Source organism: Hylaeus anthracinus, unplaced genomic scaffold (assembly GCF_026225885.1).
Source record: "Hylaeus anthracinus isolate JK02 unplaced genomic scaffold, UHH_iyHylAnth1.0_haploid 12000, whole genome shotgun sequence".
NCBI classification, from domain to species: Eukaryota; Metazoa; Arthropoda; class Insecta; order Hymenoptera; family Colletidae; genus Hylaeus; species Hylaeus anthracinus.
In genome coordinates this window covers 2,885,865-2,905,998 of record NW_026534347.1, presented here as the reverse complement: position 1 = coordinate 2,905,998, position 20,134 = coordinate 2,885,865, and the positions used below count along the sequence as shown (strand labels likewise).

Genomic DNA, 20,134 nt, shown 5'->3' with positions numbered 1-20,134 from the left:
CATATAACACGCATGTTATTACGAAAAGAAAAACAAACAAGATTCATTAGATACAAAATAAGATACGCCGAAGCAAAGAAAATACAAAGAATTAGAGAACGCGGTCCGCTTCCCCTACATGACCGAAAGTACAATCAGACATTTCGCAATCGGCGCGAATCAACATCGCGCCGCATTTAAAACTTGCGTGATGCCGAAAGGAAACGAATGTAACCCTATAACATCTCATCACGTTAACCGTGATTGATGCCGTGCCATGCATTACTATAATTTATTAGAGAAACAATGGTACAAACCATGAAGGGAACCACAAATGTGAAGGGAACTTCGAACTTTTGTTGTACGTGTGGATGCACCCTAATTTTCGTAGCTCCCAGAAAATACGGTCCTACCAGAAATCCTACCAGAAAGGTCATATGCCACCGGTTGAGAATCACTGAAAACTTGAAAATTTGCCGTAATAGCCCATAATGACCACTAGGGAGTTTTTTATTAATTTTATTTACATCTGAGAGAGAGATTAAACGATCTTAAAATATCGCAATAATATTTCGGGGGCATTGAATGAATACCGATATCGTAGAAGCTTTTAAGATTTTATCTAAATGGAAATATACTTATGACACTGATATTAGAGAAGTAAAGTGACGTTTTCAAAGTTTGTTCGTTTAAAGAGGTTAAGGTAACGCACAGTTATTCCGAAATGTAAACATTGTCAAAATATTGATATTTCGTTCGAAGGCATCGACCTATTCGCGATCGAAGTATTTATGCTAAGTACATATTTTTTTGTATTTTTTTTTAAACTAGAATTGACGGATAGATTAAAAGCGAGCGACAGTGTAACCTGTTTCCGATTAGGCATTTGTCTTTTCGTTCCATAAACTGGAGGAATTGTAAAACTTATTCTCCTATTTCGAAACAAGGAATCTAAATTTTTGATGGCTTTTTCACAATCAAATTCAAGAGGTATTATCATTCATAATTTCATAATTCTTCTGAACATAAAGCGAAGTCTTTACTTAGATTGGTTATAGAATTGCAAAACAGAAAAATCTTAGAAGAATTACAACTGAAGAAGCAGATGCTATTAAAACAAGGTGTGGCACCAACATTGAATGCTTCATTAGCTGTTACATCAACAGGTTCTCCTTCTAGTTTGGTAAAGATTTGATTCGTATACTGTAAATTTATCTAAATTGTAAGACATACTATTGTATGTTTTATATACTTTTCATATACCTCTTGGTTAGCCTTCCACACAACCCACTGATGGTGTTGCAATGAGTGCATCGCAAAGAGCTGCCTTGCATAATGCACATGCAGCCTCATCAGGATACTTTGTGACACAGGACTCTTCTTTTGGCAATCTAATTTTACCTGTGCTTCCCAGGTTTGATACTAAATAAAAGACTAATTAATTAACATATATCGAAATTGTAAATAAATGGTTACAAAGACTGTATATGTAAATAAGTGTAGAGAAAGTGAATACACATAAGAGTCGAATAGTTTCTGAGTATATCTCCTATGAAACTGGAGAATAATACAGAGTACCAATTGATAACTAAGTATAGGAAATGGCTAACATACAACTTCGTGAATTAGAAGAATATCTACAGCAGTTGGATGGGTTTGATAAACCAAAAATATTACTTGAACAGTACTGTACTAGTGCACATATTGCATCACGTATGTTGTATAGTGCCCAGTCCCAATTTAATGATATAGAACAACGTACAGTAGCTGATTTAGGCTGTGGATGCGGTATCTTGTCACTTGGGGCACAAATGCTTGGAGCAAATCATGTAATAGGCTTTGAAATAGACTCTGATGCACTTGAAATTCAAACCAGAAATTGCAATGAAATAGAACTATTCGTGGAAGCTGTACAATGCGATGTACTTCAGTATCTACCAGGTATATATGAATATATAAAATTTATTTGTTAAAAAATAATACATGAGTTTTTCGTTTACAATTGCATTGCAGGTAAATTCGAAAAATATTTTGATACGGTGATAATGAATCCACCTTTTGGAACAAAACATAATGCAGGTATAGATACGAAATTTCTAGAGATCGCAATCAAACTTGCATCAAATACCGTGTATTCATTGCATAAAACAAGTACGCGTAATTACATTCTCCAAAAAGCTGCACGATTCGGAGCCAAAGGGAAGGTTATCGCAGAATTGAGATACGATCTACCAAAAGCATACAAATTTCATAAAAAAGCCTGTGTAGACGTTCAGGTGGATTTTATACGATTTGAATTAAATCACTGACATATTTTCACTAAATGGATTGTGCATTCTATTCAACTATTCAAACTTGATGCCTTGAGCCAATGGCAATTCATTTCCATAATTAATAGTGACAGTTAGACGTCGCATATATTGTTTCCATGCGTCGCTTCCACTCTCGCGACCACCACCCGTAGCTTTCTCTCCCCCAAATGCACCCCCTATTTCTGCACCGCTAGTTCCAATATTAACATTTACTATTCCACAATCAGAACCATGGGGACCCGTCCACTGTAAGACAATATTTGTGTCGTTAGTAACGCTGGTATGACGTAGCGTCATGGCGGACATAACGGCTGGTATAAGATATAGTTACATAGCATACCTGAAATATATGTTCCATACGTCTAGTAAACAGAGAACTACTTAGTCCTTGTTCTACGCCATTATTAAGAGCAATTGCGTCGTCTACAGAATTCACTTCGAAAACGTATACAATCGGTGCGAAAGTTTCTTTTTGAACTACCTCTGCATCCGGCGATAAACCGGAAATAATTGTTGGTTCGACATAAAAACCTGGTCTGTCTATTTGCTTCCCGCCAAATTCAATTTTACCGCCGTTCTTCAGAGCATTATTTACAGTTTTCTGTAAAATATCATAATTAGTTTATTCTCGATCGCAAAGAAATAATAATTTGTATAAAATATTACTACCTTATATTCATCTACCGCGTCTTGGTTGTGCAATGGTCCATACAACGTGTTGTTCTCTAAAGGATCTCCTATCCGCTCCAGAATACTCTCGTACGCTTTTTTTATTTTTCCTACAAAATTTACAAATTATCTTGTTACTTCGACATTTTTTATATCATCGCACTGTTTTAAAATTATTGTCTTAAATGTTACCTAAAAATTCGTCTTTTATTTTACGATGAAGAATCAATCTTCTAGTACTAGTACACCTTTGTCCTGCTGTTCCCACGCAAGAAAACACTGCTGCTCTGACTGCCATTTCCATATTTGCATCTTCGTCAACTATTAACGCGTTGTTGCCTCCTAATTCTAATATAGGTTTTCCGAAACGTTCGATAACCTTCATACCCACTTTTCTTCCGACGTTAGTACTTCCGGTAAATGAAACCACGGGTACACTTCGAAATAGAAATAGAAGATAATGCTATATATAATACAGTTGAATTAACAGGTCTAAATGTCTCTGGACTTACCGTTTATCATTTACGATAGTTTCGCCAACATCTGACCCACCCGTTACCAAAGACGCGATAGACCCTGGTATGCCGTTTCGTTCTAATACACCCGCGATAATTTTAGTAGTCGCAATAGATACTAAAGGAGTAGTGGGTGCTCCTTTCCAAACTACTGTATTTCCACAAACCAATGCTATAGCAGTGTTCCAGCCATACACCTTCGGTAATATTATTCTTTTTCGTTACAGCTTTTTTTTTTTAAATATTTTCATTAGTCGAAGTTATACTTACCGCAACGGGAAAATTAAACGCCGAAATAACTCCCACAACTCCGACGGGTTGCCATTTTTCCAAAAGCGTATGATGTTTTCTTTCTGACGGCAAGACTTTGCCTGATAATGTTCTAGATAACCCAACGGCATAATCGCATATGTCAATAAACTCTTGAACCTCACCGATACCTTCTGGCAATATTTTCCCTAACGAAGTATACGATTAGAGTTAAGATAAATTAACGAAAGAACGCTAATTTGTAATTATAAAAATTTACCCATTTCTAGGGACACCAATTGTCCTAAGGGTTTTAAATTATGTCGAAGATCTTCTCCAATTTGCCGTATTATTTCTCCCCTTCCAGGTGGTGGCAGTGATACCCACTGTGGCCATGCTTTTCTTGCTTCTGTAATAGCATTACTTGCTTCCTGTGCAGTTGACGTTCGAACTTTTGCTATTACTTGGCCAGTTGACGGGGAAATCGATTCTATAACCTAGTTGATAAAATTAATGTTTTTCTATCGTTGTTGAATATTAATTTCCATTAACAATACCTTGCCAGATCCTCCCCATCGCCCATCGTAAAGACCGGGATTCTCTGTTGTAAGACCTAATTCATTTAAGAACCCGTACTTCGGGTCAGTCACCAAGTACCTTACCATCTGTAACTCAGAAACGCGACTAGTACTTCGAGAGATTAAACGAAACATTGCAAATTGTCTGCTACCAACTCGTGAAATGTTATAATGCAATGTAATAACATCGAGTCTTATCAGAGCAGCTTCTCTTATCAGGAACCAAAGGAGGGATATGATAAAAATAAAACAAGAAATATCTTAAGACACATTAGAATCGATTACTTAATCTACCGCATACATTATGATTACTTATAATGGTACTTCTCCATCCCGATAAGTGAGACTTATATCGGAAACACGTTTGTATGTTTTTTTTCTGATGGGGATAGGTTTAAAAATTAAGTTTATAGGACAAACTGAAGTAAAAAATATTATGTCACATAAAAATATTTATAAAACGCGTTTTATTCTGTAACGATAACGTTCACAACATCACAATATACGGCAGTGATTTACACACATCGATAGATTTAGAAAACATTTCGTCCTTTGCCATTTTACAGTTAGAAATTTTGGTAGTCATCTCGAGGCACAGAAAATGGAGATTCTTCGTAAATGCTAGTTCCTTTAAATTTCAATGTTGAAATTGTATCAACCAGTGTCAACGTAATCCAACCTTTTCGTTAGATTATTTTTATTTCAGCCAGGTCGACAAAATTGATAGCATCGTAAATCGGAGATTAGTTGAAGCACCGATCTCGTTAGAGTTGGTTGATCCTATCAATATTCAATTAGCGTCATAAATAACTGCAAATGTTAATTGAACAAATTATATTTTCGAAAGTAACTCACCGTAGATTTATCGAAGTTTCCTAACAGCGTGGCTTTTTGCATGTCGTCTACTCCTTCGCAACTTGCCAAAAACGTCGGCAGAAAATGTCCAAAAAACCATGCTATATTAACAGAAGCTAAACTATGAACAGCTGTTGCAATTTCATCTGCTAATAAATTATGGGACCTGAGAATGGATATTGTTAAAGTACATCGTGTATTAAAGCGATAAATTATGGTCTAAGTATTTGATCGAACTCACTGTTGAAAAAGAACAGTGAATAATGCCATTAAAAATCTCTCGAGTAAATGAACCTTGAACACCGATCGTTGATAAAGTCGCCATCGTACGTTCAATTGTTCAAGGCTCTGCAAACTTTGTCGGAATATATTTACATCTGGCTGAAGAAGAGCCTGACCAAAAGCTTCTAAAATTGCGACCAATTCTTCCTTGTGCTCAACCAATTCTTCTTCATCGGTATGACCGAGGGTGCGTAATACAGAGGTATTGTAAAAGTATTGCCATCGATGCATAAGAATACTAAATAAAAATTTTAAATTAATTATTATGTAAAATACAATGTGGGAACGTTAGACGGCTCATTCGTTACCTATGGAAAAGTTTTAATAAAACAAGCGTCGTATCTGGATGCACGCTAAGATTATTTCCGATAGCTGGCCACACTTGACCTAAGCATAAATTGGTCACTGAAGGGACAAATGCTTTAAATGCACTACTAGGCGCCGACACGACCAATACTAAAATTTCTAACAATTGATCTAACGCAGGTCCCGCGGAGATATTTTCCCTGGAAGCGTATTAAACAAAATTTTTGTTTACAAGCTAGAATTGAAAGTAGTAGGTTATAATAATAAAAATTAAATTACCCACTTAGTATAAATATGCAACATTCCTTGAACTGCATTCTGAGTAAACTCAGGCCCTAATTGCTGCTGTAATACTGAAAATACCGAATGCAAAAAACTCAGCAAAATTTCACATACAGTTTGACACCTTATCATGTATGGCAACAATTCTAATATTCGATTTATCGTTGATCCCAAACACGAATGCAACATTCTCTTTATCGTCGTGGACGAGGAAGAACAGTCTTCTAGTAACTGAGTTAATGGCACTACCGTCATTGAAATTGTGGCTTCTGAAGGCACAGGTTGTCCCTCTGAACCCAAAGACGTAGATAACGTTGATACCATGGTACCTGTTTGCATGGTTAATTGTAGTACAATTTGCATACTCAACAGTTATTATTAGTTTTATTTATTCGTTTTATGCGTGTGTACCTAATAGTCTTTCTCGGATAATTCCATCGCCGTGCGGTAAAATAATTGCGTTTACTAATGCCCTGCGCAACACCTTTATCGTATCGGGTTTCATATATGGGTACAATATCATAGAAATTGAATTTCTAAATGTAGGTTCATCCCACAAAATTGGTTTCAAAATAGCGGTAATGCTTTGAAACAAATGCGTGGCAGAATGGGTTAGACTGGCTGGCGGCGGATCATCACAGAATATTGCATAATCTAATGCCAAAATACACGAATCGATGCAGCGTTGACAAAGCGATTCTTTAACTTTCTCTGGTCTGTTGGCTATCCAATGACACCAAGCTTGAAGTGATGCTAATAACTGTGAATGTCTAACCAACAAAATATATCGTGAAAATAAAACTCATTCTATTTTATAAACGCCCTATTTGCTAAATGTTACTCACACTTCTATGAGATCTATTACGATTGCAGCTGGTTGTAGCGATGCTTTGTATAAGTGGTTAATATTTGCAAATTTACATGCATCTAATGTTTGAGATACTACCTCCTCAGCTAACGATTGATCGATACTTTGTTCATCTCCTGTCATTGAATGATACAGTTAAAAGTTTTCAAATATTACAATCCTATTACTTGTACGAAAAAATTAATTTACCGAGAAAAAGTGAATATAGCCTAGCTAACGCTTGGGTTGTCGAAGCTAAATCTCGCAAATGTGCATGTATATTGGAAGCCTCCGATTCGTTTAACAAAATTACTTGATTATTAGCAATAGCAGCACCTAATTCTCCAAATATTATTAGTCCTTCTCTCCAAGACCGATACTAAAAAAATTTACAAGAATCATAACCTACAAATTAAGTTCAATACATCTACAATTACACGCAACTTTACCAGTAATGTGAAAACTGGCATAGGAGAAATATCTGCGACCTTCGCTAAACATTCTATATTACATCTTAAGAAATGTTGCCATTCAGTTTCTTCCTGTAATCAATTATTCGATGTATGTATGTATCGTAAATGTATCGTAAACAAAAAACAACTAAAATCAAGTTTCGTGAATTTTCTCACATTTTCGTCTAAACTTTCTGTGTCAAGATCTTTCAGTGCCCGCGTATTAAGTTTGAAACTCATCTTCTGCAGTACTCTCTCGGCAAGAGCTAACGCTACCGGCGCATACTGAGCTTGCGTGCTTTCTAAAAGAGTGGTCCACACGTCTAAGCATCTTAGATATCCGTTCGCCGTTGAGCATTGTTGAAAAGTGTGATGACACAAAACTTCCAGTAACGTATTCACTGGAAATTTAGGACATGACTCAACTCTCTTCAGGTGATTCGTTACAAATAATTGTAAGAACTCTGTTAATTTCTCCATATAACTGGAAATGCAATGTACCTCATTTAAAAATATTATATTTCGTCTATAAAAATGCTTAAGGTTTAATATAAAATTATTTAACTTGACGAGTAGATACCTATCGTCTATTGAATCCAAACGTTCCATAAATTGAAATAACGTAATTCCATTCTGAAATATTTCTACCAATAACCTATCGGTAACATCGGGAGAACACAATGGCCGATATAAAAGTTCATTTATCGTGGTCACAGCTTGTACAGCCATTTCTATCTGCTTCCCATTCTATTAATAAAATTTACAGTTAGCTAGAATATCGCCTAACTGCGTGATAATATTTTGTAACGTTTAACATAGAACCCTACCATTGCATCGTGATACCTGGCACAGGTAAATATGGCGTTCAGTAAGTTTGTTGAAATATGTTCCGATAATTCAATCCAGCTAAACAAGTGTGCTAATACATCCAGCGTCGCTATACACACCTCGCTGGTTCCTATTGCTAATCCTTCCACATCCAAAATAGCTCGTGCAGGTGCTACAGTTTGACCGCTGGTAGGCGATGGGGGTGGTGTGACTGTTCCAGAGCGGCTTTGTAATTTGGTTGTCTCTTTTAAAAGTACTGAATTGGAAAAATAATATTAATTTTTGTTCAATAACTTTTTTATTTTTAACACAAAAACCCATACTTGCAAGAGTATCCAAAGTCAGAGGTACTTGAGCACTGAGAAACCTGAACAATTCATTCTTTCTTTGCATTGGTAAATCTTCTCTTGGAGTTGCTAGTTCCTCTGAAGCTGTTCTTAAGTAGATGAGACCCAACAGTCTTGTATGTTTGTGACTTAATAGCTGTAAATATATACACAATAACATTTATTTAAATTGAAGATACTTTATACAAAATAAAAATTTTATACTAGTATATTTACACACCTGTAAAATATTTGAATAAAAATCTGGATAAAAATGTGGCCAGTCATGCCTAGCAATATCTACAACTAGTTTGACTACTTTGTTTCTTACAAAAGGAGCTACACCTCTTTCTAATGATAATGTATATAAGGTTGATCTTGTAAGAGCTCTGTCCTCCCATGGAAGAATTGGCCACCTTCTGCCAATTGTTGTCTAGAATAATATTATAAGAGTATTCTATAGTGAAAGTATTCCATCATAATTTTATATGTAGATACATACCTCCAAGGTGGACAGAGCAAACATACTAACATAATGATTGTTAGTAGAAGATAAAAAATGCAAACAAGGCCGCCAAGAATCAATTTGTCCAGCAAACTCCTGAAAACTTTGTTCAATCATCCGTTTTCTTTCATTACTTGTCTCTGCAGAAAAAAACTCTGTCATAAGGTGTTCCAAATTTTGCAAAGCAGCAGCATCATTGTCCTGTAAGTTAAACATTTATTGTACATTTTTTTAAACACAAACTGTATTATGAAAAATGCCACATTCTTAGATAAAATTCAAATGTAATTCAACATTATGATGCAAATGTTTCAATCTCAAAATTATGGAGTGTCAAATGATAAAAAGCAACATTCCCAGGCTATTGCTACTCATGTTTAATCAAGGCTTAAAACCATCCATTGCTTCATATTAATGTACATGCATCATGTCTCATTGCCAATGATGATAAACTTCAGAAATGATCAATGTTGTTGATGGAAGTGACAACGAGAGACAAGCAAAAGAAGTTAGCAATTGCTGAACAATGAATCTTGTCGACACTCAATGTGGGACTCACCCACAAACCAAGTTTCGTGTCTTCTCCATTGATACAGCCTTCTCCATAGAAAATACAATAGTTTTGAATAGCTTGGGAAACGTTTAAGCCTTGATCAAACGCGAGGAACGATAAGTGTCAGAAATGTTGACTTTTGTGGACTTGAAACTCCATGATTTAGAACCTAAAACATTTACATTTCTGAGTTTTATTTGCATCTAACTTTCGTGAGCACGTACCATGATAGCTACTGTCACAAAACGAGTCTCGCTAAAAATGCTATACGTAAATCAATGTAAATACAGAAACCAGAGGAGGTTAGAGTTTTACTTGTCAGACGTCATGTTCAAAGCAACAAATAATCAAAATACTCGATCGTACAGGACGTAAACGCGACTCCACATGTATATTTATGACATTCGAGTACCTAGACACAAGCCCATTTAGTATTATTCTGGACCAATGAGGTTTTATCGCAAGTCACGTGGTTTTGTTTACAGCTATTGCTTATTGCTGAACGAAGTATTATTTATTGTATATTTAAAGTTCAGTGTTAGCAGGCTCTTTGTTATCATGTCGTCACTCCAAATTTTAAATTTTAGTATGGCACTGTAATTTTTTATTACATAATATTTTACCATGCTTTTTTGAATGAAATGTATCATGACAACTCTTTAGGAACGAAGATAAACATTTCGAATACAAAATTATAAAGTATAAAGTCTGATACAGTAATACTGTTTACATTTATGCACTTTATTATACTTCGTAAACATAGTTATAAAACATTGTCATAAAATGTTTTTTAGAAATTTGTTTAAAAGAAAGTCAAATGTATGTTTACTACCAGAGAAGTGTTTTTGCTGTGTACAAATATTTGTCTAATTATTATATTCATTTCTTAGATACCACCACAAAAAGTTGTAAATAATATTTTTGGCAATTATGAAATTGTTAAACCATGGCCAGTTTCTGAGATTAGGAAAGTACCATCGTGTATATCTAAGCCATCTTATAGTCAATCATCTATACCAAGGGAAGGTCCAAAGAAACCTGAAATTAAAGATAAAAATCAAATAAAGTGCATGAGAGATAGCTGCTTTTTTGCCAGAAAAGTGTTGAATCATATTGGGCAACATGTAAAGGTATCTAATATATGGTTAACATCAAATTTAATTGACTATTTTGCCAAACTAATCAGTTTTATTATAGCCTGGCATAACCACAGATGAGTTAGATGCAATTGCCCATGAAATGATTATAAATAATGGTGCTTATCCTAGCCCTCTTAATTACAGAGGGTTCCCAAAATCAATATGTACTAGCATTAATAATGTTGCATGTCATGGTATCCCAGACACTAGACCACTGCAAAAAGGAGACACACTCAATATTGATGTAACAGTGAGTGAAAATATAATTTTAAGGTGTATGCATTTATATAAAAATGTAACAGTTTATGTTATTTTATATTTAGGTATATTTAAATGGGTACCATGGAGATTGCTCTCAAATGTTTGAGGTAGATGAATGCGATGAAGAAGCCAAACGATTAATAAGTGTGACAGAATTATGTTTAAAACATGCCATTAATATTTGTAAACCAAATGAAAATTTTTGCAACATAGGTAACTATTGCAATAGTTAAAATGGAAATGAGAATCTATACATTTCTGTTTAACTTTCAGGAAATATTGTTCAAGAGATTGCAAATAAAAATGAATATTTTGTAATCCCAGCATTTGCAGGACATGGTATAGGTACTTACTTTCATGGGCCACCAGATATTTTACATTTCGGTATGTTAATATTTGTATTTCTTATATGTATGTATATATATTAGACTAATATGTTATATATTTTATTATCATTAGCAAATAATTTTCCCGGAAAAATGCTGCCCGGAATGACGTTTACTATCGAGCCAATTTTAACTCCCGGTAACACGGAAATCGAAATTTTAGAAGATGGATGGACATCTGTCACGGTTGATAATTCGCGCACTGCTCAAGTTGAACATACTATTTTAATTACCGATGTGGGTTGTGATATATTGACTAGTTAACTTTGTAAAATTATCCCTTCCATCTTTGTGTAAATGTCCCAAATAAATTATATATATATGAGAGGTTAAGCAATGGTATACTTTTATTGTAAATACTTTTATTAACAAAAAGTTTATTCATATTCATCTTTACATGATAGCAGGTCCCCAATAGCTGTCGAGCGTTAACGGTCCTTGTATTTCAGTACCTCCATCTTTTGTGATTATACCAAGTTGATACTACAAATACATAAGGTTAGGTGTTTTTTTATATCATATGATTTGAATATAATTCACGACTTACCTTCGGGAAAGATCGCGCATCTCTATAAAACAGAACTTGCATTACTTTGTATACAAGATCTATTGCTTCCTGTTTTGTCATCTCTTTATTCTCTTCATGAGCTTTTCTCAGAATAGGTGTTGCCATGTATGCACCATATCCAGTCGCAATCACTGGATCACTATAAGCTGTACCAAGTTTATCCACGGTACCCAAAAATCTATACAAAGTATTTAAATGAATGTTGCATATGAAATTGATGTATGAGAAAAGAAACAAAATACTTACAACTTATCACCTTCTATACCACCAATAATGAAATTATTCCAAAATGGGTTAAATTTTGATCTTCTGTTATACATGACTCTAGTTAACCAACAATAAAGAGCTTTTGGTTTTAGAGATAAACCATCATCCAGACAATCTTCCTCAAGGCTATAATACATATGTACAATAGAATAAAAAATTATAAAATACAAAGAAGACAATAATAAAAACATACATTTTTCGTTCAATGTTACTTTTAAGACATTGATAATCAGCATAGTCTCCTCCTGCACCAAGAATAATGTTGTTATTGACTTTCATTATTCGTTCAAGATTCCTGAACCGAGCCAGTGATCCATAGGATCCAAGAATGTCAGCTGCTATGAGAATACCATCCTTAAATTGAATTCCAATTACAGATGTACCAGTTGTCATTGGAGCCCTGTAAAATAAAACCAATTTCACTTTGTGAATAAGTCTACTGTAACGTTAAAATAAGGTTAGAAATGCATTGAATGATTCGAAACGTAAACATAAGTTCGAAAGATATATACTTTTCGCCAAATTGTAATTTTACGGGAGTATAAATAATTAGGGAAGTTTTAACTGATCCAAAACAGTGCATAATTAACATCCACGAGAAGCGACATGACATGCAATTTCTTATGAGTTAATATCGAACGGGAAATGAATATACAATAGAGACTTTACTGTGATCTTTGGAATCCTCCAACACTGGATTGCGTAGAATCTCCAGGAAAATTGTAAAATGCACCTGGTGACGGTCCATTTTGCCAAAACGGTGCAGGAGTATACCAATCACCTTTACTGAAGAGCGCCATGTTTTCAGTAGATTTCAGTAGTTTCAAACAGTTTGAAATGTCATCTACTTGAACTTCGGGCGCCTAACACGTTTACCCCCTAAAAGAATTCCTTAAAGTCCCTAGAGAAGTTGACTATTTGCTTTTTCAAATGACGATTGAATACTTTGATGATTCGATGATCAGGAGACTTAAAATTCAAGCAACGTAGAATATCAAGGGATTCAAGAATTTAAACATGTTTATTTGTAAAAGAAATCATTACACTATCATACTGGACATTACACGTGTCATTATATTACAGTTTTGTATAACATAAAGTAAAACAAATCAAAGGAAAATTACAGTGCTGTTATTATAATATTATAGATCGCCGTAGGGACTGCCGCATCGCACATTGTAAAATTGATCGCAGACTTGAAATTGTTGATTAAAAAGAGTCCCATTCACGCAGAGATGGCTGGAGACCAAATGTCCATCGTGGCAAAGGTGATATGCCTAAAAAATAAATTGTATTTTGTTCATAATTGTATGTTAATCTACTTCTGCATTAAAGAAGATTAATTATATTAAGTTGCTTTTAAAAAATATGATGATAACAAAGGGATCTATCTGCTATACCTATGATCAGCGCCATCTACGGCAGAACGCTCAAGTTTGTTCTCGAATAGTTCGCACTGTCACTGCTAGATGACGCCATTTGTGTAATTGAATAATAAATAATTTATTTAAGGGTTGAAAAATGATTTTCATTCATCTTTTAATATTACAATGCTTGTTCACTAATTTGTTTTTGGGCATAATTAAAAAAGAAATTGAACGTATACCCGTATCAACACCTGGTGGGGAATAACCGAACTAATTTCGGAGTTTGGTCAGCGCCTCTCTCGGGAAAACGCCCAAGTTTGTCCTCGAATAGTTCTCACTGACAACGCTAGACGGCGCCATTTATAAGGGTCGCAAAATTTTTTTTATTATATTAAAAAACAAATTAGTAGACAAGCATCGCAATATTAAAATATGAATGAAAATCATTTTTCAAACCTTAAAAAAATTATTTTTTATTAGATCATACAAATGGCGCCATCTAGCGTTGACAATGGGAACTATTCGAGGACAAGCTTGGGCGTTTTCCCGGTGGTGCGCTGTACGGAAGTCGGAATTTTAGTTCCACCTATCCCCCGCGAGATGGCTATAGCGTCGCTTGCCACGTTTTGGCGGGGTGATTCAATAAATATTTAAAGAATATGATTAAAAAAGTAAAGAGATGATTATATCAGATAGAATTGAGCCCAAAAAGAAACAGATTGATAAATTAAGTAGCTTTTCTACCTTACAAGGAAGGGTAAAACGGTTTTGGTGTATCTTTGTTTATTCTGACCATGATGTTAAGCTCATAAAATTATATAAGCTTCCTTAACAAATTTTCAAATGCAGGTTGCATTAATTTAGATCAGGGAGTAAAAATAACAGGAATAGTCTTATCTTCCTCCACTTTTATTATAGTTATCACTAAAAGAAGGAGTGCTGAATATACAGCAAGAAACATAAAGAGCTTTCCAATAAGACCGGTATATTTTCAAATAAGAATTTCATCCTGTTACTCAGTTTCACGGCTAACTATACAGGTATTGTAATTAAAATTGCCCTTACCTGGCACTGTGTGCTAAGATCCGCCCACAACTGGTTCTCCAAGCCCTGGCAAGTGAAACCGGTACGAGGCACCCTGCGATAAGTCGGATAAAGCGGTGGATTGTGGGGTAAGTGTAAATCGTGATAAGGATCGTACGGTGTTCCATCCTTGTTGAAATAGTGGCCACCGAACGCCATCGTCGAGAGGACTGAAGAGTTGAAAAATATTAGCTTAAAATGAGGGAAGAAGTCACCCCCTTGGAACACTATTTACTATAAAGAAAAAACATAACAAAAAGGAGCTTTAAATTTATGGTACTTACTCGTGAATACGATAAGGTGAACAAACATAGTCAGCGATGTTTAAGTACAATATACCAATTACCGCGTGTACTTAATATTGAAACTGCTATTAAAATAAATTTAGATAAAGTTCACCACATCATGGTTTTTAATCGATTAATATTTACTGTCGCGTTTCTTTTACGTTAAAATACAGAATCGCACAAGTTGAGACTCAATCGATGAGAGCTCGATCGAGGATTTCGGTGGTTCCTTTCGATTCGAACGCCGGTCAGGGACTGATTCCGAGGTAAACGTCGATTCAAGAAGTAAGTTCTGATTCGCGTGATAATTTAACTGGTCCTTGTTTGACAAAAATCGAGCCTAATTCAGCAGGCAAAGGGGGGGTTTACGTAACCCTCGAGCGTAACTCGATGCCGATGATCGATCTTTGTACGTGTGTGGAAGCCCCGAAATTACTGACCTACATTTTTTTCATAACAAACATTCACTTCCAAACTGGAGCAACGTGCTACCTCTCCGGCACCGCCTACATTTACAACACCGAAAAAAATGTCGTGTACGTGTAGCGACACTCGCAGCACGTTGCTGAAGAAATCTGGAAATATCGAGAATAAAAAAAAAAATATTGTGTATCGTTAGTTAGATTGTCTGGCTTACTCGTCATTATTTTAAAGAGTGTATCTTTACGAGAGGGTTTCTAAAAGGAGTAGATCAATGTTAAGGACGTATAATTCGTTAACGACTTTGTACAAAAAAACTTTTATTCTTCATTCTGTTTAAAGGATAATCTATAAAAACAGCGTTTTATAAAAGGAAATTAATATAAAAAGGAATTCTTTTAGAGGGTAAACGTGTTAGGCGCCCGAAGTTCAAGTAGATAACATCTATGCTCGATGTTATCGTGTTCTACTTCATGTTGCAACATAAGCGTGTCTTTGTCAACACGATATGGAAATGGTCTTGATAATTCACGGAGAAGGATCAAACGTCCTTAGGCAGTTTCCACTGGATCTCTGCCAATCTTGCACAATAGTTTGGCGCCAGCCTCCCACGTCCCTGTTTATCTCTTTTCGCTCCTTTTTCATTCCGGAGAAAAGGTATTTATGCCAAAAGTCGCCTTGAACAAACAAGGGAATTGGTAACAGAGATTCGTAGGAGTACGAACGTCTCGTCGCGGACAAAGGACGAAGAAAGAAATTAATTCGCTCGAACTAAATACACAGAACAACGTATCAGAATTATTTATGAAGCATGAGAAGTATTCATAACGTAAAGAAATACTCGCAAAGGGACTTTCCCTATAGGTCAGCCGATATTTAAATGAGCTTTTCACAAAGCTCGAAATGCCGAAGAGAAGCTATGCGTTACAAGGACTCCTTGCAACTGTGTATAAGCTGAGATGTTGTAAATCTAGTTTTAAATTCAATAAAACGATGCTACGAAGTATCTTTATGAAAGACCTTTATCTTTCCAATCATTTCAACGCTCTGTCGTTATCGATTAGGAAACTAGACAAGACTTCAGACGACGACCACTACAAGATAAACTGAAGTGTACCTGAAGTGTACCTGAAGTGTACCTGAAGTGCTCGCTTAAAAACAAACATACTTCTGAATTATATAGCCTGTACGTTTTCTATCGCAATTTGTAGACAAGGAGGAAAGAAAGAGTACGATTTAAGTTCATATTTCTATTCGTCTATACACTTTCTTACAATATGATCGGTTACGTGGTTTTTATTTATTCCTTATATACACGCATGATAAAAGCTCCAGTATGATCTAAAATTTAACTGTAGTCAGTTTCAGAGGAACTCTTTCGAATCGCTATTTCGAGATCACGAATCAGTCCTTGGTGTGCGTACAATTTTCATCAAATTTTTGGCATTTTCATATCCCCTACCGCCGTATTTCTTCAAGCATACCACGAGAGGAACGCTAAAAATGTTAACGTAGTAACGTCGAAGCATATTCGCGCGGAAGAACTCTTCTTCGAGTCGTCTGGTTTCTTCTCGGGGATGTTCGAATTCGCGAGGACAACGTTGATCGACCTCATCAATGGAAAGGTGGGATCCGTTTTGTCCAAGGAGTCCCCCAAGGGCGCGCAATGCCCATGAAAATCGTCTGTATCTATACTCCAGATCATCACGCCGGATAGATTCATTTTCATCGCGTATTCGACCTGGAAATCATAGATGAGACGATCAGCGACAGTGTTCGTCGACAATTCAACGCAAAGCGAGACCAACCTTCGTCTTCATACTAATGGGGTTATCGTATACAATGACGTGGTCGTCTTTGATCGCGTAAGGCGTGTTGCTCTCTGCGTCCCATCCTGTACTCCAGCTTTGGGGGTTGTCTACTATTTCTTCGCAAATCTGAAAGAGTAAAAGGCGTAAGACTTGAATCTAAACCCCTTAAATCTAAAAAAAAAAATAGGTGAGGCGTACCTCGTTATATCCCATGAAACCATTTTGACCAGTGTAGGGTCCCTTGAACCCCTCTGGCTCGCTTCGCTGGTTCATGGGGCTCTCTTGAGTGGAGTTTGGTTTGCTGGTCAGTATGAAGGTCCTTCCATACATAGGCAAGCCTAGGACTAACTTGCTTGGAGGCGCTCCCTTGCTCAACAAATAGTTGATCGTATCTTCCTAGAAAAAGTGCTTGTATACAGAATTTCTAGTACGGTGTATCGTGATGAAATACTGAAATACTGTATTCCTTCTTACCACGTTGAGGCCATCTTGACCTTTCAAAGGTGAGTTAGGAAGAACCTTGCTGTTCCAGGTGCCATGGTAATCGTAAGCCATCACGTGGATGTGATCGAGGTACTTCGAAATCTCAGGAATATCGTACGCGGAATCGATCACTCCTTTATTGGCGCTTATGGCTGCCGTCAATACATAGTCAGGCTTGCTAAGCGCTTGTCTCAGTTCCTGATGGGAAATTGCACCTTCTTTGTTATGTTATTAATGTATAAACATACAATTTTAATTGTTTTGCGATTAAGATGTTCGGAAACCTTCACGAGCGAGACGAAATTCTGCTTGTCCGCCTGTGCTCCGCCACGAGATCCAGGGAACTCCCAGTCCAGGTCGAAACCATTGAAATTGAATTGCCTGTGGAAGTTCGTCGTTGAAAAGAATGAAAAGATACGATGGATAGACTTGAATTATTATCTACCCGAGGAAAGTGGTCACGCTGTCGATGAATCTCCTCCTCCGGTCAGGAGACGCGGCAAGTTCGGAATAGTTCTTGCTGCCTTCGTTCCAGCCGCCAATCGCGAGGGAGACTTTCAATTCGGGATACTTCAGACGAAGTTCCGTCACTCTCTTGTAGTCGCCGCCTCCTGATAAGGATCAGAATATTCGCTGCTTTATAATCGAGAAAAAGAGTTTCAATTCGCATAAACTATTATTTTCTTTTCTTTTAGGAAAGGGATTTTAAAAATCCCTCTATAAAAATACTTGTTTTTTTTTTGGTGTCACATAGCTAGAAATAGGTAACGATTGGATCGTAAACAAAATATAAGAACTACTGGACAAAAGAATATGAAACCGCCAACTAAATAATTAAAAAAAAAAAAAGAACTCGACAAAGTAGAAAGTCCACTTTATACACGTGTACCGGTGTATTTAAATAAATACCTCAACTATTTACCATTCTCGATATCCTTGTAAGGATCCAGGCTCCTGATCGTCCACGTCGTTTCATTTAAGCCTGCGAACGCGTATATGATGTGTGTGCAAAGTTCTGGGCGGATGTTGTTTATCCCAAATTTTCCATTCTTCGGTCGGTACGCCGCCCAGGATGCGACGTAGCAAGCCACAACCTTATCGTGTTTCGGCCTTATCAGAGCTTTTGGGGAAACCGTTTATTATTATTAATCATTCTATAACGATATCTGAGCGATCTATGAAAAATTCGTAATTATAAAGACGCGCTCTATTTTACCGGAAAATACTTAGAAGAATACCACGTCTTGGAATTCCAAGTTAGTAAGGGCAAACAATTTATTTTATCCATGCATGGATCACCTCAATATATATTTCCAAAGTAATACGACTAAGATAAACTGTGATTGCGATTTAAAAATGATCAACCAAACGCTTCGAACGTGCCACATCGAGAAATCTACGAATCCGACTCATCTTCCCCGAGGAACGCAGCCGAAGGCCGCGTCGAAATGTCAAATTTCCGTTGCACAAGATGCCGGAGAAAATGTCAAACACATTCCAGACTTTCTTCTACGTCGTCTCCGATTGTATTACTCGTTATCGAGCACACACGTTTCTCATCCCTGCTTTAATCATCGTTTTATTTTTTTATCTTCTCGCGAAAAATATTTCTCCATCCAATTACTACCGACTACGATACAATATTGTAAACATAAACTACTTGAAAGTTCACCATTGAACTTTCGCTCGTGACGGTCCTCCTCGAGGGTGGAGGGCTTGTACGAACGGAAACGATGGTTCCACCGCGACTCTACGTAAATAAGGGATGTTTCTTTGATAAGTACTTACACAGAGCATCGTTGAAAACGAGAAACAATATCGCGAGTAATGATAGGAAACCGCACGCCTTCATCGTTGAGATCAACTGCACGAATGCCGGGGCTATTGGCCAAGCAGATTGCTTTCACTCGGCTTAAAGTCGCAGTACGGTACTTTATCCTGGAAAAGAAGGGAACAATCGGTGCCAGTGCTCGGGAGGAAGACAGAGCTAGAACCTGTTGCTGACAAATATCGCATGGCATCTGTGTGCCAGGTACACGTGCGCACACAGACGCCTCGGAGAGTTTACCGATGTGAAAAAATTAATTGTACATAGACATAGGTTCGTCTTATTAACAAGAAGTGAACTGAGAGGCACGAAGAGAAAGTCTGATAGCAAGATTATATAGCAATATTAATAAAACATGTTATTGTACTCGTGAAGACTTAGAAATTTACGATAATACTTTGTTCCTAAGATTTTTGAACAGAAGAAGGAAGACACAAGTAATATTTGACAAGAAATTTAAGAAATGAAAGTAGTCGAGGAAAAATCATTTTTATGTTAAATATTGCGATTTTCCATGTCGAGGCACTCGTGAAATTGAGTGATATTTAAGGTATACCGCTGGCGTCGAGATTAATCGTTTATTTATAATGAAAGCTGGTGAGTAGCGTACGTAACATTGCGCGCCACTATTCGAAATGTGTTGCTATGGACGCCACAAGTCTTCTGACGCCATCTGACGCTGCTAGATCGTCTGGT

General features: G+C 36.4%; 9 protein-coding genes across 9 annotated transcripts in view; 4 read left to right on the top strand and 5 right to left on the bottom strand.

Annotated features, from left to right (window-relative positions):
• Positions 1 to 458: 458 nt before the first annotated feature.
• Positions 459 to 1,409, top strand: LOC128890259 (SOSS complex subunit C). The gene is made up of 3 exons (XM_054148584.1): positions 459 to 969; positions 1,038 to 1,162; positions 1,254 to 1,409. Exons 1-3 carry the CDS (start codon positions 942 to 944, stop codon positions 1,407 to 1,409), a joined length of 309 nt encoding a protein of 102 aa, XP_054004559.1. The 5' UTR covers positions 459 to 941.
• Positions 1,410 to 1,428: 19 nt separating this feature from the next.
• Positions 1,429 to 2,288, top strand: LOC128890257 (rRNA N6-adenosine-methyltransferase Mettl5). Its single transcript, XM_054148581.1, has 2 exons — positions 1,429 to 1,920; positions 1,993 to 2,288. Exons 1-2 carry the CDS (start codon positions 1,581 to 1,583, stop codon positions 2,286 to 2,288), a joined length of 636 nt encoding a protein of 211 aa, XP_054004556.1. The 5' UTR covers positions 1,429 to 1,580.
• Positions 2,289 to 2,324: 36 nt separating this feature from the next.
• On the bottom strand, positions 2,325 to 4,591 carry LOC128890247 (putative aldehyde dehydrogenase family 7 member A1 homolog). Its single transcript, XM_054148569.1, has 8 exons — positions 4,282 to 4,591; positions 4,005 to 4,221; positions 3,746 to 3,933; positions 3,473 to 3,672; positions 3,153 to 3,397; positions 2,961 to 3,070; positions 2,632 to 2,892; positions 2,325 to 2,537 (listed from the first exon to the last, which is right to left on the bottom strand). Exons 1-8 carry the CDS (start codon positions 4,435 to 4,437, stop codon positions 2,325 to 2,327), a joined length of 1,590 nt encoding a protein of 529 aa, XP_054004544.1. The 5' UTR covers positions 4,438 to 4,591.
• Positions 4,592 to 4,736: 145 nt separating this feature from the next.
• LOC128890243 (exportin-6-A) lies at positions 4,737 to 9,899 on the bottom strand. Its single transcript, XM_054148565.1, has 16 exons — positions 9,763 to 9,899; positions 8,983 to 9,186; positions 8,722 to 8,913; positions 8,478 to 8,637; positions 8,154 to 8,410; positions 7,907 to 8,073; positions 7,504 to 7,810; positions 7,324 to 7,416; positions 7,085 to 7,253; positions 6,873 to 7,011; positions 6,439 to 6,797; positions 6,029 to 6,356; positions 5,748 to 5,945; positions 5,399 to 5,677; positions 5,158 to 5,323; positions 4,737 to 5,082 (listed from the first exon to the last, which is right to left on the bottom strand). Exons 1-16 carry the CDS (start codon positions 9,763 to 9,765, stop codon positions 5,005 to 5,007), a joined length of 3,099 nt encoding a protein of 1,032 aa, XP_054004540.1. The 5' UTR covers positions 9,766 to 9,899; the 3' UTR covers positions 4,737 to 5,004.
• The window catches only part of LOC128890248 (odorant receptor coreceptor), a 75,696-nt gene continuing 60,515 nt past the window's right edge, over positions 4,954 to 20,134 (top strand). The window contains exon 1 of the mRNA XM_054148571.1: positions 4,954 to 4,963. The gene's annotated coding sequence lies outside the window, so the exon portion shown is untranslated. The remainder of the gene's footprint in view (positions 4,964 to 20,134) is intronic.
• LOC128890253 (methionine aminopeptidase 1D, mitochondrial) lies at positions 10,075 to 11,636 on the top strand. The gene is made up of 6 exons (XM_054148578.1): positions 10,075 to 10,357; positions 10,429 to 10,668; positions 10,736 to 10,927; positions 11,001 to 11,151; positions 11,212 to 11,322; positions 11,398 to 11,636. Exons 1-6 carry the CDS (start codon positions 10,322 to 10,324, stop codon positions 11,586 to 11,588), a joined length of 921 nt encoding a protein of 306 aa, XP_054004553.1. The 5' UTR covers positions 10,075 to 10,321; the 3' UTR covers positions 11,589 to 11,636.
• Positions 11,682 to 12,989, bottom strand: LOC128890256 (proteasome subunit beta type-4). Its single transcript, XM_054148580.1, has 5 exons — positions 12,829 to 12,989; positions 12,353 to 12,559; positions 12,139 to 12,285; positions 11,872 to 12,070; positions 11,682 to 11,807 (listed from the first exon to the last, which is right to left on the bottom strand). The coding sequence occupies exons 1-5, from the start codon at positions 12,957 to 12,959 to the stop codon at positions 11,718 to 11,720; spliced, it is 774 nt and encodes a 257-aa protein (XP_054004555.1). The 5' UTR covers positions 12,960 to 12,989; the 3' UTR covers positions 11,682 to 11,717.
• LOC128890258 (U-scoloptoxin(01)-Er1a-like) lies at positions 13,168 to 15,136 on the bottom strand. The gene is made up of 3 exons (XM_054148583.1): positions 14,894 to 15,136; positions 14,592 to 14,779; positions 13,168 to 13,436 (listed from the first exon to the last, which is right to left on the bottom strand). Exons 1-3 carry the CDS (start codon positions 14,919 to 14,921, stop codon positions 13,302 to 13,304), a joined length of 351 nt encoding a protein of 116 aa, XP_054004558.1. The 5' UTR covers positions 14,922 to 15,136; the 3' UTR covers positions 13,168 to 13,301.
• On the bottom strand, positions 16,541 to 19,539 carry LOC128890250 (probable chitinase 2). Its single transcript, XM_054148574.1, has 8 exons — positions 19,399 to 19,539; positions 18,533 to 18,730; positions 18,056 to 18,221; positions 17,895 to 17,991; positions 17,602 to 17,808; positions 17,326 to 17,523; positions 17,125 to 17,253; positions 16,541 to 17,057 (listed from the first exon to the last, which is right to left on the bottom strand). The coding sequence occupies exons 1-8, from the start codon at positions 19,460 to 19,462 to the stop codon at positions 16,791 to 16,793; spliced, it is 1,326 nt and encodes a 441-aa protein (XP_054004549.1). The 5' UTR covers positions 19,463 to 19,539; the 3' UTR covers positions 16,541 to 16,790.

Bases quoted from the DNA above. Each gene is read 5' to 3' on its own strand.
- LOC128890259 (XM_054148584.1), top strand. From the start codon at position 942: ATGGCTTTTTCACAATCAAATTCAAGAG. The intron at 970-1,037 runs GTATTATCATTC...GATTGGTTATAG, and splicing joins TTCACAATCAAATTCAAGAG to AATTGCAAAACAGAAAAATC. The intron at 1,163-1,253 runs GTAAAGATTTGA...CCTCTTGGTTAG, and splicing joins CAGGTTCTCCTTCTAGTTTG to CCTTCCACACAACCCACTGA.
- LOC128890257 (XM_054148581.1), top strand. From the start codon at position 1,581: ATGGCTAACATACAACTTCGTGAATTAGAAGAATATCTACAGCAGTTG. The intron at 1,921-1,992 runs GTATATATGAAT...ATTGCATTGCAG, and splicing joins TGTACTTCAGTATCTACCAG to GTAAATTCGAAAAATATTTT.
- LOC128890247 (XM_054148569.1), bottom strand. From the start codon at position 4,437: ATGTTTCGTTTAATCTCTCGAAGTACTAGTCGCGTTTCTGAGTTACAG. The intron at 3,934-4,004 runs GTAAATTTTTAT...ATACTTCGTTAG, and splicing joins ATTGGTGTCCCTAGAAATGG to GGAAAATATTGCCAGAAGGT. The intron at 3,071-3,152 runs GTAACATTTAAG...TAAATTTTGTAG, and splicing joins AATAAAAGACGAATTTTTAG to GAAAAATAAAAAAAGCGTAC.
- LOC128890243 (XM_054148565.1), bottom strand. The intron at 7,012-7,084 runs GTAAATTAATTT...ATTCAATGACAG, and splicing joins GCTATATTCACTTTTTCTCG to GAGATGAACAAAGTATCGAT. The intron at 5,324-5,398 runs GTGAGTTCGATC...ATCCATTCTCAG, and splicing joins TTCACTGTTCTTTTTCAACA to GTCCCATAATTTATTAGCAG.
- LOC128890253 (XM_054148578.1), top strand. From the start codon at position 10,322: ATGTTTTTTAGAAATTTGTTTAAAAGAAAGTCAAAT. The intron at 10,669-10,735 runs GTATCTAATATA...GTTTTATTATAG, and splicing joins ATATTGGGCAACATGTAAAG to CCTGGCATAACCACAGATGA. The intron at 11,323-11,397 runs GTATGTTAATAT...TATTATCATTAG, and splicing joins ACCAGATATTTTACATTTCG to CAAATAATTTTCCCGGAAAA.
- LOC128890256 (XM_054148580.1), bottom strand. From the start codon at position 12,959: ATGGCGCTCTTCAGTAAAGGTGATTGGTATACTCCTGCACCGTTTTGG. The intron at 12,286-12,352 runs GTATGTTTTTAT...TATGTATTATAG, and splicing joins AGTAACATTGAACGAAAAAT to CCTTGAGGAAGATTGTCTGG. The intron at 11,808-11,871 runs GTAAGTCGTGAA...ATGTATTTGTAG, and splicing joins ATGCGCGATCTTTCCCGAAG to TATCAACTTGGTATAATCAC.
- LOC128890258 (XM_054148583.1), bottom strand. From the start codon at position 14,921: ATGTTTGTTCACCTTATCGTATTCACGA. The intron at 14,780-14,893 runs GTAAGTACCATA...TCAACTCTTCAG, and splicing joins TCACCTTATCGTATTCACGA to TCCTCTCGACGATGGCGTTC. The intron at 13,437-14,591 runs GTAAGGGCAATT...TTTATTTTTTAG, and splicing joins ATCTTAGCACACAGTGCCAG to GCATATCACCTTTGCCACGA.
- LOC128890250 (XM_054148574.1), bottom strand. From the start codon at position 19,462: ATGAAGGCGTGCGGTTTCCTATCATTACTCGCGATATTGTTTCTCGTT. The intron at 18,731-19,398 runs GTAAGTACTTAT...TTTCCCCAAAAG, and splicing joins CGTTTTCAACGATGCTCTGT to CTCTGATAAGGCCGAAACAC. The intron at 17,254-17,325 runs GTACGCCTCACC...TTACTCTTTCAG, and splicing joins GTTTCATGGGATATAACGAG to ATTTGCGAAGAAATAGTAGA.